The 14,254-nt window shown below is 39.6% G+C and overlaps 1 protein-coding gene across 1 annotated transcript; it reads left to right on the top strand.

The window, feature by feature from the left end:
- Positions 1–9,538: 9,538 nt before the first annotated feature.
- LOC121193621 (phospholipid hydroperoxide glutathione peroxidase-like) lies at positions 9,539–13,744 on the top strand. The gene is made up of 7 exons (XM_041056018.1): positions 9,539–9,643; positions 10,532–10,626; positions 10,861–11,005; positions 11,384–11,535; positions 12,620–12,644; positions 12,777–12,836; positions 13,229–13,744. The coding sequence occupies exons 1-7, from the start codon at positions 9,578–9,580 to the stop codon at positions 13,259–13,261; spliced, it is 576 nt and encodes a 191-aa protein (XP_040911952.1). The 5' UTR covers positions 9,539–9,577; the 3' UTR covers positions 13,262–13,744.
- The last annotated feature ends 510 nt before the right edge of the window (positions 13,745–14,254 follow it).

Here is a 14,254-nt window from a genome sequence, read left to right as displayed (position 1 = left end):
CCTAGATCTCCAGATTTCACCTCTGAAGGACCATGGCAGAACATGCTGAGGAGGAGTTCCACAGGCAATACAATTGAGCTAATGGACTGATAGATGAGTTCGGAGACTCCCAGCAGACTTTCCACCCTGCAGGAATGGATGCACTGGATTGTTCCACCACAGTCTGTGAAAGTATGTGAAAGCAGCAGACACCAGAGTCAGGAGAAATCAGTCAGAGGAAATGAGAGAGCGGCAACCAAAGGTAAGATCTGAGGTCATGCTTAACATTTAGTTTAGTCTGTTCACATTTTACTTATTACTGATGATTGTTTTTTTTCTCTGTTTGACTCATATGTCCAACCTTAACGAAGGCTGGAAGGGGAATGTTGTGGCCTGACCTGATCCACCAAGCCCTGGACACCGCATAGATCTCCAGACTTCACCTCTGAAAGACCACGGCAGAACATGCTGAGGAGGAGTTCCACAGGCAATACAATTGAGTTAATGGACTGATAGATGAGTTTGGAGACTTCCAGCAGACTTTCCACCCTGCAGGAATGGATGCACTGGATTGTTCCACCACAGTCTGTGAAAGCAGCAGACACCAGAGTCAGGAGAAGTCAGTCAGAGGAAATGAGAGAGTGGCAACCAAAGGTAAGATCTGAGGTCATGCTTAACATTTGGTTTAGTCTGTTCGCATTTTACTTATTACTGATGATTGTTTTTTTTCTCTGTTTGACTCACATGTCCAACCTTAACGAAGGCTGGAAGGGGAATGTTGTGGCCTGACCTGATCCACCAAGCCCTGGACACCGCCTAGATCTCCAGACTTCACCTCTGAAGGACCATGGCAGAACATGCTGAGGAGGAGTTCCACAGGCAATACAATTGAGTTAATAGACTGATAGATGAGTTTGGAGACTCCCAGCAGACTTTCCACCCTGCAGGAAAAAGGAAAGCAGCAGACACCAGAGTCAGGAGAAATCAGTCAGAGGAAATTAGAGAGTGGCAACCAAAGGTAAGATCTGAGGTCATGCTTAACATTTGGTTTAGTCTGTTCACATTTTACTTATTACTGATGATTGTTTTTTTTCTCTGTTTGACTCATATGTCCAACCTTAACGAAGGCTGGAAGGGGAATGTTGTGGCCTGATCTGATCCACCAAACCCTGGACACCGCCTAGATCTCCAGACTTCACCTCTGAAGGACTGTTTCAGCCCACATCGCACAAGTCTGCAAGCTGCTCTTCAAACTATAGGACATGACTAGGAAGTGAGTCTGCTGCATCCAGGAGGTGGATGGACTGATGTTCTGCATAGTGAAGCTTAAGTGCTGATTAAGCACAGACTGTGACCATTTATTATATCTGTTGTTGGAACTGAAGTTTTACCAGCTCTTGTGATGCCTCAAGAAGACACGGTCTCAGGAAAGTGCAAACGAAACACAGCTGGATCTGTGATGTTAGCTATATTCAGTCCATGGATTATGTTTTCCGAATGCATTTAAAATCTGTATTGGCATCTGAGATACATTTGTGATCACATTTTTTGATATTGAGTAAAATTATTGTTAGGTTAGTAAGTTTTCCATCATTAAATGATGGAGATACACGTGCAGGTCTGATATAGATTGATTGCTCAGCCTGTGTCCTGAGCATAGTTGCATTGCTGTCCATCATCACCACCCAAATTTTGGTAGAAGCTTTATTGTACAGGGATTATGAGTTGGACTTTGAGGTCAAACACTGGCTCGTCTCGCTCTGCCAAGTTTTGTTCCAAGGGGACTGGAGTAGGACCTTTCTGGGTTGAAGTTGGTATGGTGAGGAAAAGTTTTGCGATTCTTACATTTTTTGGCGTCGGCACATAGGGAGGCCTCCCGGCAGGGGAATTTTTCCCGCCCCTGTAAATCGCTACATACGGTCAATCGCGGACAAGATTCACTGCAGAATCAAGCGACGTGGGGTTATTTGGGTCAGGTTTAAGTTTAGGTGGGTTCGTACCTTTTTTTTCTTTTTTTTTATTGCATCGTGGACAGGGTAAGGGAAGGAAGCGTGGCAGAGAGACGACTCGGAAAGCTCAGATAACTGTAAAGATGCACCCAGTGCATCATTTGCTTCATTTTTCATCTAGTGGTGATGATGAACGCAGTGACCACTGTGAAAACCTAATCAATATCTCAAGTTCACCAGGTTGGACAATGATGATTAAGTTGCTCCTACTGAGCTACGTGCTATTGACATACTTGAAATGAGACATTGTCATGGGCTGAATTGAAGAGAAAGTCTTAAGGATAACAGGCTTTGTCTTGAAGTAGAAATGCTAATCTTTATAAACAAATGTGAACAGAGTGACAGCCATTTCAGAAGGCAAATCTGAAAAGATGTTTACAGATGGTAAATAAACCTTTCACTATGTTTTAAAAACATGCCAAAGACACTAGAGGGGAAGACACAGTTAAGGCCTAGTTCCAGTTCTTGAAGGGAAATTCTGCTTAAATGATTCTGTAGCTGCTGTAGTTTGATTATGAGTGAACTGAGGCTTTGATCTGTGGCTGAACTTCTAGTGATAATGTTACTCTCTTTATCCATGCTATTTACTTTTACATTGTTGCACACATTGCTCCCTTATTGTCAGTTCTCTGTCCTTTAGCACCTTTTTTATAAACTTGTCATGTTATTTTAGTTTAACTTTACAAATTTATGTGTATGTTTTTTTTTTATTCTTTTGTGTTCATAGTTATCCTTTTTCTTAAATTTTTGTTATTGTGAATTTATTTAAAGTTGTCACTTGGATGAAGAAAACCTTGTACTCTGTAGTGCCTGATCATGTGTGTGTTTTGTTTTTTTTTAAATTTTGTAATGCTGTACATTTGGACTTTTCTGTCTCTGAGCCCAAGACATGGAGCTGTCAACCTGTTGCTATGATTGGTCTGCAAAAGGTGTAAAGTGCAGTGGAAGACAATGTGTCTTCTCAGACTGTCTCCATGTGCGTCAGGACATTGGCCTTGCGAATTACTGCTGCGCCTCTGTGGAAGGGTTTCCAAAGATCACAAAACCATGGCAGAACATGCTGAGGAGGTGTTCCACAGGCAGTACAGAACTGGAATGTGATAAAGTTTTGAGTTAATGGACTGATAGATGAGTTCGGAGACTCCCAGCAGACTTTCCATCCTGCAGGAATGGATGCACTGGATTGTTCCACCACAGTCTGTGAAAGTATGTGAAAGCAGCAGACACCAGAGTCAGGAGAAATCAGTCAGAGGAAATGAGAGAGCTGCAACCAAAGGTAAGATCTGAGGTCATGCTTAACATTTGGTTTAGTCTGTTCGCATTTTACTTATTACTGATGATTGTTTTTTTTTCTCTGACTCATATGTCCAACTTTAACAAAGACTGGAAGGGGAATGTTGTGGCCTAACCTGATCCACCAAGCCCTGGACACCGCCTAGATCTCCAGACTTCACCTCTGAAGGACTGTTTCAGCCCACATCGCACAAGTTTGCAAGCTGCTCTTCAAACTACAGGACATGACTAGGAAGAGAGTCTGCTGCATCCAGGAGGTGGATGGACTGATGTTCTGCATAATGAAGTTTAAGTGCTGATTAAGCACAGACTGTGACCATTTATTATATCTTTTGTTGGAACTGAAGTTTTACCAGATCTTGTGATGCCTCAAGAAGACACGGTCTCAGGAAAGTGCAAACGAAACACAGCTGGATCTGTGATGTTAGCTATATTCAGTCCATGGATGATGTTTTCTGAATGCATTTAAAATCTGTATTGGCATCTGAGATACATTTGTAATCACATTTTTTGATATTGAGTAAAATCATTGTTAGGTCAGTAAGCTTTCCATCATTAAATGATGGAGATCGATTGGTCAGCCTGTGTCCTGAGCATAGTTGCATTGCTGTCCATCATCACCACCCAAATTTTGGTAGAAGCTTTATCGTACAGGGATTATGAGTTGGACTTTAAGGTCAAACACTGGCTCGTCTCGCTCTGCCAAGTTTCGTTCCAAGGGGACTGGAGTAGGACCTTTCTGGGTTGAAGTTGGTATGGTGAGGAAAAGTTTTGCGATTCTTACATTTTTTGGCGTCGGCACATAGGGAGGCCTCCCGGCAGGGGAATTTTTCCCGCCCCTGTAAATCGCTACATACGGTCAATCGCGGACAAGATTCACTGCAGAATCAAGCGACGTGGGGTTATTTGGGTCAGGTTTAAGTGTAGGTGGGTTCGTACCTTTTTTTTTCTTTTTTTTTTTTATTGCATCGTGGACAGGGTAAGGGAAGGAAGCGTGGCAGAGAGACGACTCGGATAGCTCAGATGACTTAAAGATGCACCCAGTGCATCATTTGCTTCATTTTCCATCTAGTGGTGATGATGAACGCAGTGACCACTGTGAAAACCTAATCAATATCTCAAGTTCACCAGGTTGAACAATGATGATTAAGTTGCTCCTACTGAGCTACGTGCTATTGACATACTTGAAATGAGACATTGTCATGGGCTGAATTGAAGAGAAAGTCTTAAGGATAACAGGCTTTGTCTTGAAGTAGAACTGCTAATCTTTATAAACAAATGTGAACAGAGTGCCAGCCATTTCAGAAGGCAAATCTGAAAAGATGTTTACAGATGGTAGATAAACCTTTCACTATGTTTTAAAAACATGCCAAAGACACTAGAGGGGAAGACACAGTTAAGGCCTAGTTCCGGTTCTTGAAGGGAACAGAGTGAGAAAGATGTCGAAGTTTGGACAGACCATAAATTCTGCTTAAATGATTCTGTAGCTGCTGTAGTTTGATTATGAGTGAACTGAGGCTTTAATCTGTGGCTGAACTTCTAGTGATAATGTTACTCTCTTTATCCATGCTATTTACTTTTACATTGTTGCACACATTGCTCTCTTACTGTCAGTTCTCTGTCCTTTAGCACCTTTTTTATAAACTTGTCATGTTATTTTAGTTTAACTTTACATATTTATGTGTATGGTTTTTTTTATTCTTTTGTTTTCATAGTTATCCTTTTTCTTAAATTTTTGTTATTGTGAATTTATTTAATGTTGTCACTTGGATGAAGAAAACCTTGTACTCTGTAGTGCTTGATCATTTGTGTGTTTTGTTTTTTTTTTTTTAATTTTGTAATGCTGTACATTTGGACTTTTCTGTCTCTGAGCCCAAGACATGGAGCTGTCAACCTGTTGCTATGATTGGTCTGCAAAAGGTGTAAAGTGCAGTGGAAGACAATGTGTCTTCTCAGACTGTCTCCATGTGTGTCAGGACATTGGCCTTGCGAATTACTGCTGCGCCTCTGTGGAAGGGTTTCCAAAGATCACAAACCCATGGCAGAACATGCTGAGGAGGAGTTCCACAGGCAATACAGAACTGGAATGTGATAAAGTTTTGAGTTAATGGACTGATAGATGAGTTCAGAGACTCCCAGCAGACTTTCCATCCTGCAGGAATGGATGCACTGGATTGTTCCACCACAGGCTGTGAAAGTATGTGAAAGCAGCAGACACCAGAGTCAGGGGAAATCAGTCAGAGGAAGTGAGAGAGCGGCAACCAAAGGTAAGATCTGAGGTCATGCTTAACATTTGGTTTAGTCTGTTCGCATTTTACTTATTACTAATGATTGTTTTTTTTTTCTCTGTTTGACTCATATGTCCAACTTTAACGAAGGCTGGAAGGGGAATGTTGTGGCCTAACCTGATCCACCAAGCCCTGGACACCGCCTAGATCTCCAGACCTCACCTCTGAAGGACTGTTTCAGCCCACATCGCACAGGTCTGCAAGCTGCTCTTCAAACTACAGGACATGACCAGGAAGTGAGTCTGCTGCATCCAGGAGGTGGATGGACTGATGTTCTGCGTAGTGGAGCTTAAGTGCTGATTAAGCACAGACTATGACCATTTATTATCTTTGTTGTTGGAACTGAAGTTTTACCAGCTCTTGTGATGCCTCAAGAGGACACAGTCTCAGGAAAGTGCAAACAAAACACAGCTGGATCTGTGATGTTGGCTTTCTCAAGCAGTTATTCAGTCCATGGATGATGTTTTCTGAATGCATTTAAAATCTGTATTGGCATCTGAGATACATTTGTGATCACGTTTTTTTTTGATATAGAGTAAAATCATTGTTAGGTCAGTAAGTTGGTAAGTTTTCCATTATTAAATGGTTGAGGTACATGGGCAGGTCTGGTGTAGATCAATTGGGGATCCTCCAAAGTAAGAGTTGTTTTTTTAATAGTATTCAGCCTGTGTCCTGAACATAGTTTCTTTGCTGTCCATCATCACCACCCAAATTTTGATAGAAGCTTTATTGTACAGGGAGGGTGAGTTGGACTTTGAGGTCAAACACTGGCTCGTCTCGCTCTGCCAAGTTTCGTTCCAAGGGGAGACTGGAGTAGGACCTTTCTGGGTTGAAGTAGGCATGGTGCGGAAAAGTTTTGCGATTCTTAAATTTTCTGGCGTCAGCACATAGGGAGGCCTCCCAGCAGGGGAATTTTTCTCGCCCCTGTAAATCGCTATATACGGTCAATCGCGGACTAGATTCACTGCAGAATCAAGCGACGTGGGGTTATTTGGGTCAGGTTTAAGTGTAGGCGGGTTCGTCCCTTTTTTTTTTTTTATTGCGTGGTGGACAGGGTAAGAGAAGGAAGCCTGGCAGAGAGACGACTCAGATAGCTCAGATGACTGTAAAGATGCACCCCGTTTGGGTATATTTGCTTCATTTTCCATCTAGTGGTGATGATGAACGCAGTGACCACTGTGAAAACCTCATAGATGTGTCAAGTTTACCAGGTTGAATGATAATGATTAAGTTGCTCCTACTGAGTTAAGTGCTATTGACAAACTTGAAGTTGAACACCTGAATCCAAACCCTGTAGAAACTGTCTGAACACGTGCTGGTATCTGTGTTTTTTAAAAGAAATGGTATCAAAATTAAATATAAGAAAAAAAAATTCAGGTTGAAGTCAAAGGATTTCTTTGTCCCTTTTCGCGTATGTTTTTCATTTAATTTTGTCACTTGGAGGAAGAAAATCTTGTACTTTATTGTTTAATACTTTGTATTATCTTTTATTTAGTTCTCACACTTTGGCAGTAATTTGGTGTCATTAACAGGATTCAATTAGCCAGAACTTCTCCTATTTTTATTTTAGTTTGTTCGTTTTTTTAAATGTAATTCTAAATTTGAAGATTATGGTGATCTTGTAACATTAAAATAAGACACTGAGCATTTTATTTGAAAGTTAGCACCAGGCATCTTTTGTTCGGAGTTCAAAATGTTTTTGTTACATACAACATAAAATTTTGTTCTCTGTAACAGTTCATTGATTTCATTAATGCAACACACTATAGTTTTTTTTTACATAGCATACAGGTAAAAAACTATACATGCAGTGTTATCCTCATTTTAGATGTTAAAAGAGTTTTGTGGCTCCAGGTGTTTTCTCTTCCTGTGGGAGACGGTCCAAATGGCTCTTTGAGTATTTAAGGTTGCCGACCCCTGATTTAGACTGTTGCTGACCCTGTCTTAAAGCTGTATTTTTACCTAGTGGGTGTTTTTATGAATGAATTTCAAATCTGTATTGGCATCTGTATTATGTGTATGTTTAACAGAAGAAACCATAGCAAATTATTGTTTTAACTTTAGGTTCTTATGGGGTATTCTGCTGTTTCCAAGGTTACAATTCTCAGTTTGTACTGTGAGGTCGGTATTAGCAGTTATTGTGCTCTCTCCTGATTGTTAGCTGATGCTCTGTGTCTTTTCCAGTCTCTGGTCAGTCTGTGTTGAACTGTGATAAGTATGTTCATGATATAACTGAATGTGATGTCATTAGAGACCCAAAGTAATTTGTTCATATTTTATTTAATTTTATTTAAATGACACACACACACACATTACTATTGACATTCTTCCATCCTTTATCCTCCCTAACTCCTCTTAAGATCTCCTACTCATTTTTATCTCTTTTCCTCCCTTTCCTAACCCCTCTGTGCCCATCTATCCATCCTTTCTGTATCCTTCTGCCCTCCCTTCCTTCTTTCCTTCCTACAGTGATTTTCCATACTAGCCCATTTTTATCATTCCTCTCCCCTCTGTGAATCGGACCCTTTTCTACCTGTCCTATGTCCCCGCTCTTCTTCTCCCACCCTCTCTTTTATCATTCTTTCATTTACAAAGGTCATGAATATATTTTGGGTTCTGCTTTACAGTAACAGTACAGACAATGAATGGGACAGCACAGCACACCGCACCACTCTTGCGATATCTCAATGATGTGTTTAGTATGAAGAATATTTTTACAAAGATTTTTTAAACCTAGAAGTAAAATTAAAATGTGGAAAATTAAAAGGAAAATGGTGAATAAAATATACTAGTCAGAATAATGCAGCTATTCAGAAATATTAAAACAAAATATTAAAATGAAAAGAAATATTAAAGCGAAAGAAAAGAAAATGGAAAACAAGACTGAATATTGAATTGACATTGATACTGTGAAATGCCTTCAAAAAGTGGGAAGTAAAATTTCCACTTTGTCTAAACTGAAAATAGTAAAGTATAAAGTACCACTCCATTCAAAAATGTGTTTGGCTCAGGCCCTGGCTTTGACCTTTACTGAAGAGAATCGTGTATATGCAGAGTTTGACATTAGGTGGCTGTTTTTACATTTATCTTCTGAAGGAGGAATATTTCTCTGTGCTCACCTGAAATTTGAGTTCAAGATAAGCAATTTTTGTGATGTTGCTAGTTTGGAAGCCAATCATGTACAATTTTAAACAAGCTTGATGTGGAAACTTGAAACCATCAGTGCACACACACCAAGATGGACTTTTCAGTTAAAGGAAACATATTGTGTCTATTAGTTAAACTTTTTAAATTTTGGAATTTTTAGGGAACCAATTTAATTTTAAAGATTCTTAAAAGAAAGAAGAAAGATAAGCAATTTAACTTTTTTGGAGGAAAAACCATAGATCAGACACACACACACACAATCAATATCTTTGTAATAAGACTGTAGGAAATGTCAATTTGAAAACAATTTGACAGTGTGACGGGTCAATCAAAGTGACAAACCTAGAAAGAATCATCACCTGCTTCTGTAGCTCCCCCTGGCTTTACAGAGCGTTATAGCTGTTATATGTTTAGCTGCTGGCTCATAACTTTACTGTTTTGGATCACTCTCACTGCTTTCACTTTCAGCCGCAGGAGGCAATGAAAAAAGTTCTCAAACCCCACTGTATACTACTTGCTCTGCACCAAATTGCAGACAGACAGTTAACTGGTGAACATAGTGGAGAATTTAGCTGCTAAAGAAACATAAAATTTCCCTCTGGTAGAGACCAAAAAGAGAGATAAAATAGAGTGAACACTGAAAAACAGGTGGAAATAACCACAACTCAAATGAATGATAATGCTGTTGGATGGGTAAATAAACAACTGTTTACTTACTTTGTTGTTTCTCTGTTTCGGGCCCCCAGGTGCCAAAAAATCAGTTATTTCAAGTTTAAATTTAAGCGTCCCAAAGGAAAGGTCTACCTTCCCTCAGTGGGCGGTGCTACAGGTCATGTGACAGCTGGCGCTATCGTGGCCGCCATGCGGCTCTTGAGACAGACAGTGCTCTTAGGACTGGTGGGGAGCAGAGGAGTACTGAGAGGCATGGTAAGTAGGAAGTAGGACACCACAATTTACGTGTTCCTGCTTGTGTTTGCTGTGGTCCAAACATTAACGTACCTGCTGCTGCCTGCATGCTGAATGACATGTAACGCCAGGGCACATTAAGGACGTCTATTTTTGAAATGCGGTGTAACCGACAAATGGGTCCGATGCTGATGCGGCAACTAACGTTAGCTTCTTTTAAAAGCCCAAGATATATTATCAGCATTTGGCCGTCAGTTAGAGGTCCGTGGACGGAGGTACATCAACGGTTTACCCCTCCAGCTAGACTCCTCTGCCTAGTCTCACAAATTAAACTGAAATCTGAATTTTATATTGTGATAGCGTGACTGGTGTGATTAGCTTGTGCTGTGACGCTAACGTTGACATAAGGGTTGAAATGCCGTTAAAGTTACTGTTAATCCGATATGTGATGTAACTTAACGTCAGACCGGGAGGAGAGCCATTGTTTGTGCAATCCCTTTATTTCCTCTTTTCTTTCTGAATGCGGTAAATATGGCGGTTGACCCGTGATTTAATGTCAACGTCGTTACATCTGTCAGATTTTTGTTTATAATCCGCTGTTCCTTAAAGCTTTTGTGAGACAGGCATGGTGCATGCAGGCCACTTTACTGGGTTTTCCAGCCTAAACTCAAGTGTAAAGTCGAGGATAGAGACATGAATTATCAAACAAATGGGTCAAAGTGCACGGCGTCTTAAGAAAGGTGGTTGACTTCCTGGAAGATTCTTGCCTTGTATCTTATTCATCTTTCATATTTCTGAGGGTGGAGCTGACGTTTGCCCTTTGGTTTGCTTTCATGACAAACCTCTTCAGCAGTCTTACTTAATCACAAACACACCTATTTACATTTTTTATTCTTCATCTTTATTCAGTGTGCTCAGGTGGGAGATTGGCAGACTGCCAAGTCCATCTACGAATTTTCTGCCAAGGATATTGATGGCAATGAGGTGTCCCTTGATAAATACAGGTAATAAAGTAACATATGTATATATAACATAATATCAACATAGAGCAGATGAATGCTCTAACATAGATGAAAGAGTTAATGATTTGTATTGAGTTGAATATTTCATGGAATTGTCATAAATAGACATAGCAAATTTGACAGCAGTAGTTTGTAGAGTTGTTTTCTCAGTTTAAACTCTTGCTTGTTCTGTTTTTTGTTTGTTTGTTTTTTTTGTTTGTTTTTTTCCACTGCCAGAGGGTATGTGTGCATCATTGTAAACGTAGCCTCTAAATGAGGAAAGACCAGAGTAAACTACACTCAGCTAGCGGGAATGCACGCCTCCTATGCTGAGAAAGGTTTACGCATCCTGGGCTTCCCATGCAACCAGTTTGGAGGACAGGTAACAAGCATCACTTGATGACACACAGCTTTTGTTTATTTTATTGTCTTTATTGTGTGCTGTATCACTAGACTGTTGCTTCAGTGCTGTTAATACAACACATGACCCATGAGCTGTTAAATTACTGGCTGTTCATTTAAAACCTTTCCTCCGTCTCACTGTTGTTATTTTTGAATAAAGTTATTTGGCAGGATGGAAGTCATTTAAATGATTATTCATCTTTGCACCATTCAGTTCAAAGAAGCATGTAAGCTGAATTCTTTTGGAAACATTTCCTAGATAGTTGTATTCATACTATTCAAAACTTTATTAGCTCAGTTGCGAAACTTAAATTGGTAATTTTCTTAATTGGATTTTTTTATTGCGTGTGCCATCCAGGAACCAGGGACTGAGGCAGAGATTAAAGAATTTGCTAAAGGTTACAACGCTGAGTTTGACCTCTTCAGTAAGATTGAGGTGAATGGAGACAACGCTCACCCTCTGTGGAAGTGGATGAAGGCCCAGCCCAAAGGCAAGGGAACCCTGGGAAAGTGAGTTATTTTCCTGATTTTCTGTTTATTTAAGAAAAAGTTTGATGATATTGTGTACACAAAATGAGTAACAGTCCAGACATTGTCCATAGTTCCCTTTTTTTCACACATGCAGTACACAACCAGAGGAGTGAGATGCTTTTCAGACCTACTGGAAAGACATTTGATTTAAGTTTAGGTCATCAACACATCCACTCATTTGCTATGTGAATGTGTTTGGACAATGACGGGCTATTAATACAGTGGCTCAGTTGGGCATTACACAGACTTTGTACTAGGGAGCTGGTAGGGTAAAGTCCCTTTAGTGTGTGGTTCAACTGATTTGGACATTTGTGTTCACACATACAGCTCCTCCGGGAAATGTTGGAAAGACATGCAGTGCATGTGTGAAAGCAACTTTAGGTGACACGCTTCCTCAGCGCAACTTGTGTGAGGTTTTGAAATGTGTGGACTTAACATTTAGATTCATCCATGTCATCCTGCAAAAAAAGCAATATAGCTAAAGGGGAAAAATTGCAGCCTTGCTCTACTTCATAGGCTTTGTTTTTCACAGCATTGACCATGATGCCACGATCATTTCATAACAAGAGCCAACAGTGAGCTTGTGCTGAAAAGGGCATTCAAGTAATTTCATTTTTTTTTACATGCTACTGTATGGATAACCTCTGCACTTTATGCTGCAAAGTACCCTTAATAGCCTTCATGCCAATAATGACATCTTGATATAGTCAGAATATCAAACAGTCCACGTAGGCTTGAAAGGTGATCTTTCTTAGGCAGGGAGGGAAACTTAACACACACATTTTGAGACTGGAGTAGTGCTTTTAGCCATACTTTGGTGAAAATGAGTTTTCTATACTGAGCAAATAAACGGATGGCGAAAGGGTAAATTGCTCCCTAGGAGTGGGCCGAGAAGTTATTCTATGAATGATTGAACCATTTTTTCTAATACAAAGAGTTCATTATTTTAATCCCTTGCAACCAACTTGAATCTGTGCTCCATGATGGATAACACAGCAGTGTTGGTGTTAATGGCTGCAGGCTGTGTTGTAATAACTTTAAATTTCTCTCCCCCTCTCCACAGTAACATCAAATGGAACTTCACAAAGGTACTTTGCTAATGTAGTTGGCATTTTCCCTTTTAAAGAAGCATCCTCGGCAAAATTTTGCTTAATTTTCTTGCCACAGTAGTATGAAAATCCATATTAGAGCTAATATTTTGATGTCTCATTCCTCAACAGTTTCTTATAAACAGAGAAGGACAAGTGGTGAAGCGATACGGCCCGACGGATGACCCCAGCGTAAGTGGCACTCACTGTGGTTTTAGTAGTATTTCTGTGCATTCTGTGAAATGTGACACTTTCATATAATGTTGGTGCATATAATACCTTCCTGCCATTTTGATTCAGTTTGTTACCACAGCTTTGTTAATGTCAACCTGTGGGAGTTTGTTCAGGCAATTTGCTGCATTAGATTTGTCATAGTTTGTGTATATGTAGCTAAAGGCAAATGTAGGAAAAGGAAGATTAGAAGGATAGATCAGCTGATAATTAATAATCCTTCAATTAAATATATATCCAGATTGTACTCAGCTTTATAATGAACAATTCACTCTGCCCATGGTGCTAGAGTGGCGCTATTCACTATTCATCATCTCTGTAGTAGTAAAATTTGTACCTGTTTTCCTTTGCAGGTGGTGGAGAAGGACCTGCCCACGTACCTCTAATACAACTGTCTTCTATGTGTTAGTTTGACTACTGACTTCTCCCATGGACTTCAAGGTATTTGTGTGTGTGTGTGTCTCTGGACCAGTGACGGCCTGTCTGTAAACCCAACACTGGGGAAGGCAGGCCTGATGATCCCCAGCGTGCAATTAACTTCCAGAGCCCACCCACACCAAACCCTTTAAGACCATATGAGATGGAATTCATTAGTTATCCAAAGTAGAGATACATCACATCGTACTGCATCCTCAGCTCAGCCATTCCTTTTTTCTAATTCAAATACTGTCTAGTCCTCTATGAATCTTAAGTGACAGGTTTGTGCATGTGTCAATGTCAGTTTTATGTAAGAACATAGGATGCCATCAATTTCACAGATTTCTGTAATGCTACTGAATATTGTTTGCACTTAACTAACTGAGGGCCCATTATTGTACCATGATTTATCATGTGTTGAAACTGGGAAATAAATGCTGAGTGACTGGTTACTATAGGGATTTGCTATTTGAATATTATAGTATATTGTTCATTGTAATATCCTGTTTGTTTAGATATTTTATAACTAATAGAAGATTTTGCATTGCACAGTTTGAACCACACCAAGATAAGTTTTAAGTTAGTATTGTTTTATAGTAGTTTCTTTCCTTAGCAATGAGTAATATAAGGTTTTATTGTGTTAATGTGGTAAATTTCAATATTACCCCAATTACCAGTAATCCTGCTTTACTCCATTTTTAATTTGACTTGTAGAATTATCCAAAAGCATAATTTAATCAATGTTTTTAATAATGTATTTACAGTATGTCCTAAAGCTTTATTTTATGGGTCTGTAATATCACAGCAATTACTCTGGACATTTCCTGGAAAGAATTATGTAGTAATTTTAGGGAAAATACAAATTTCCTCTAAAGAACTGCTACCTTTAAACCCAAGTAAATATGAATAAATTGTTAATCTATAATTGGAACTTTATTCTCTAAATAAGCTTGCCTTCAGAC

This window comes from Toxotes jaculatrix, chromosome 14 (genome assembly GCF_017976425.1).
Source record: "Toxotes jaculatrix isolate fToxJac2 chromosome 14, fToxJac2.pri, whole genome shotgun sequence".
Taxonomy (NCBI): Eukaryota; Metazoa; Chordata; class Actinopteri; family Toxotidae; genus Toxotes; species Toxotes jaculatrix.
Note: the sequence above shows the minus strand (reverse complement) of the source record. Positions and strands in the feature narration are given on the sequence as shown.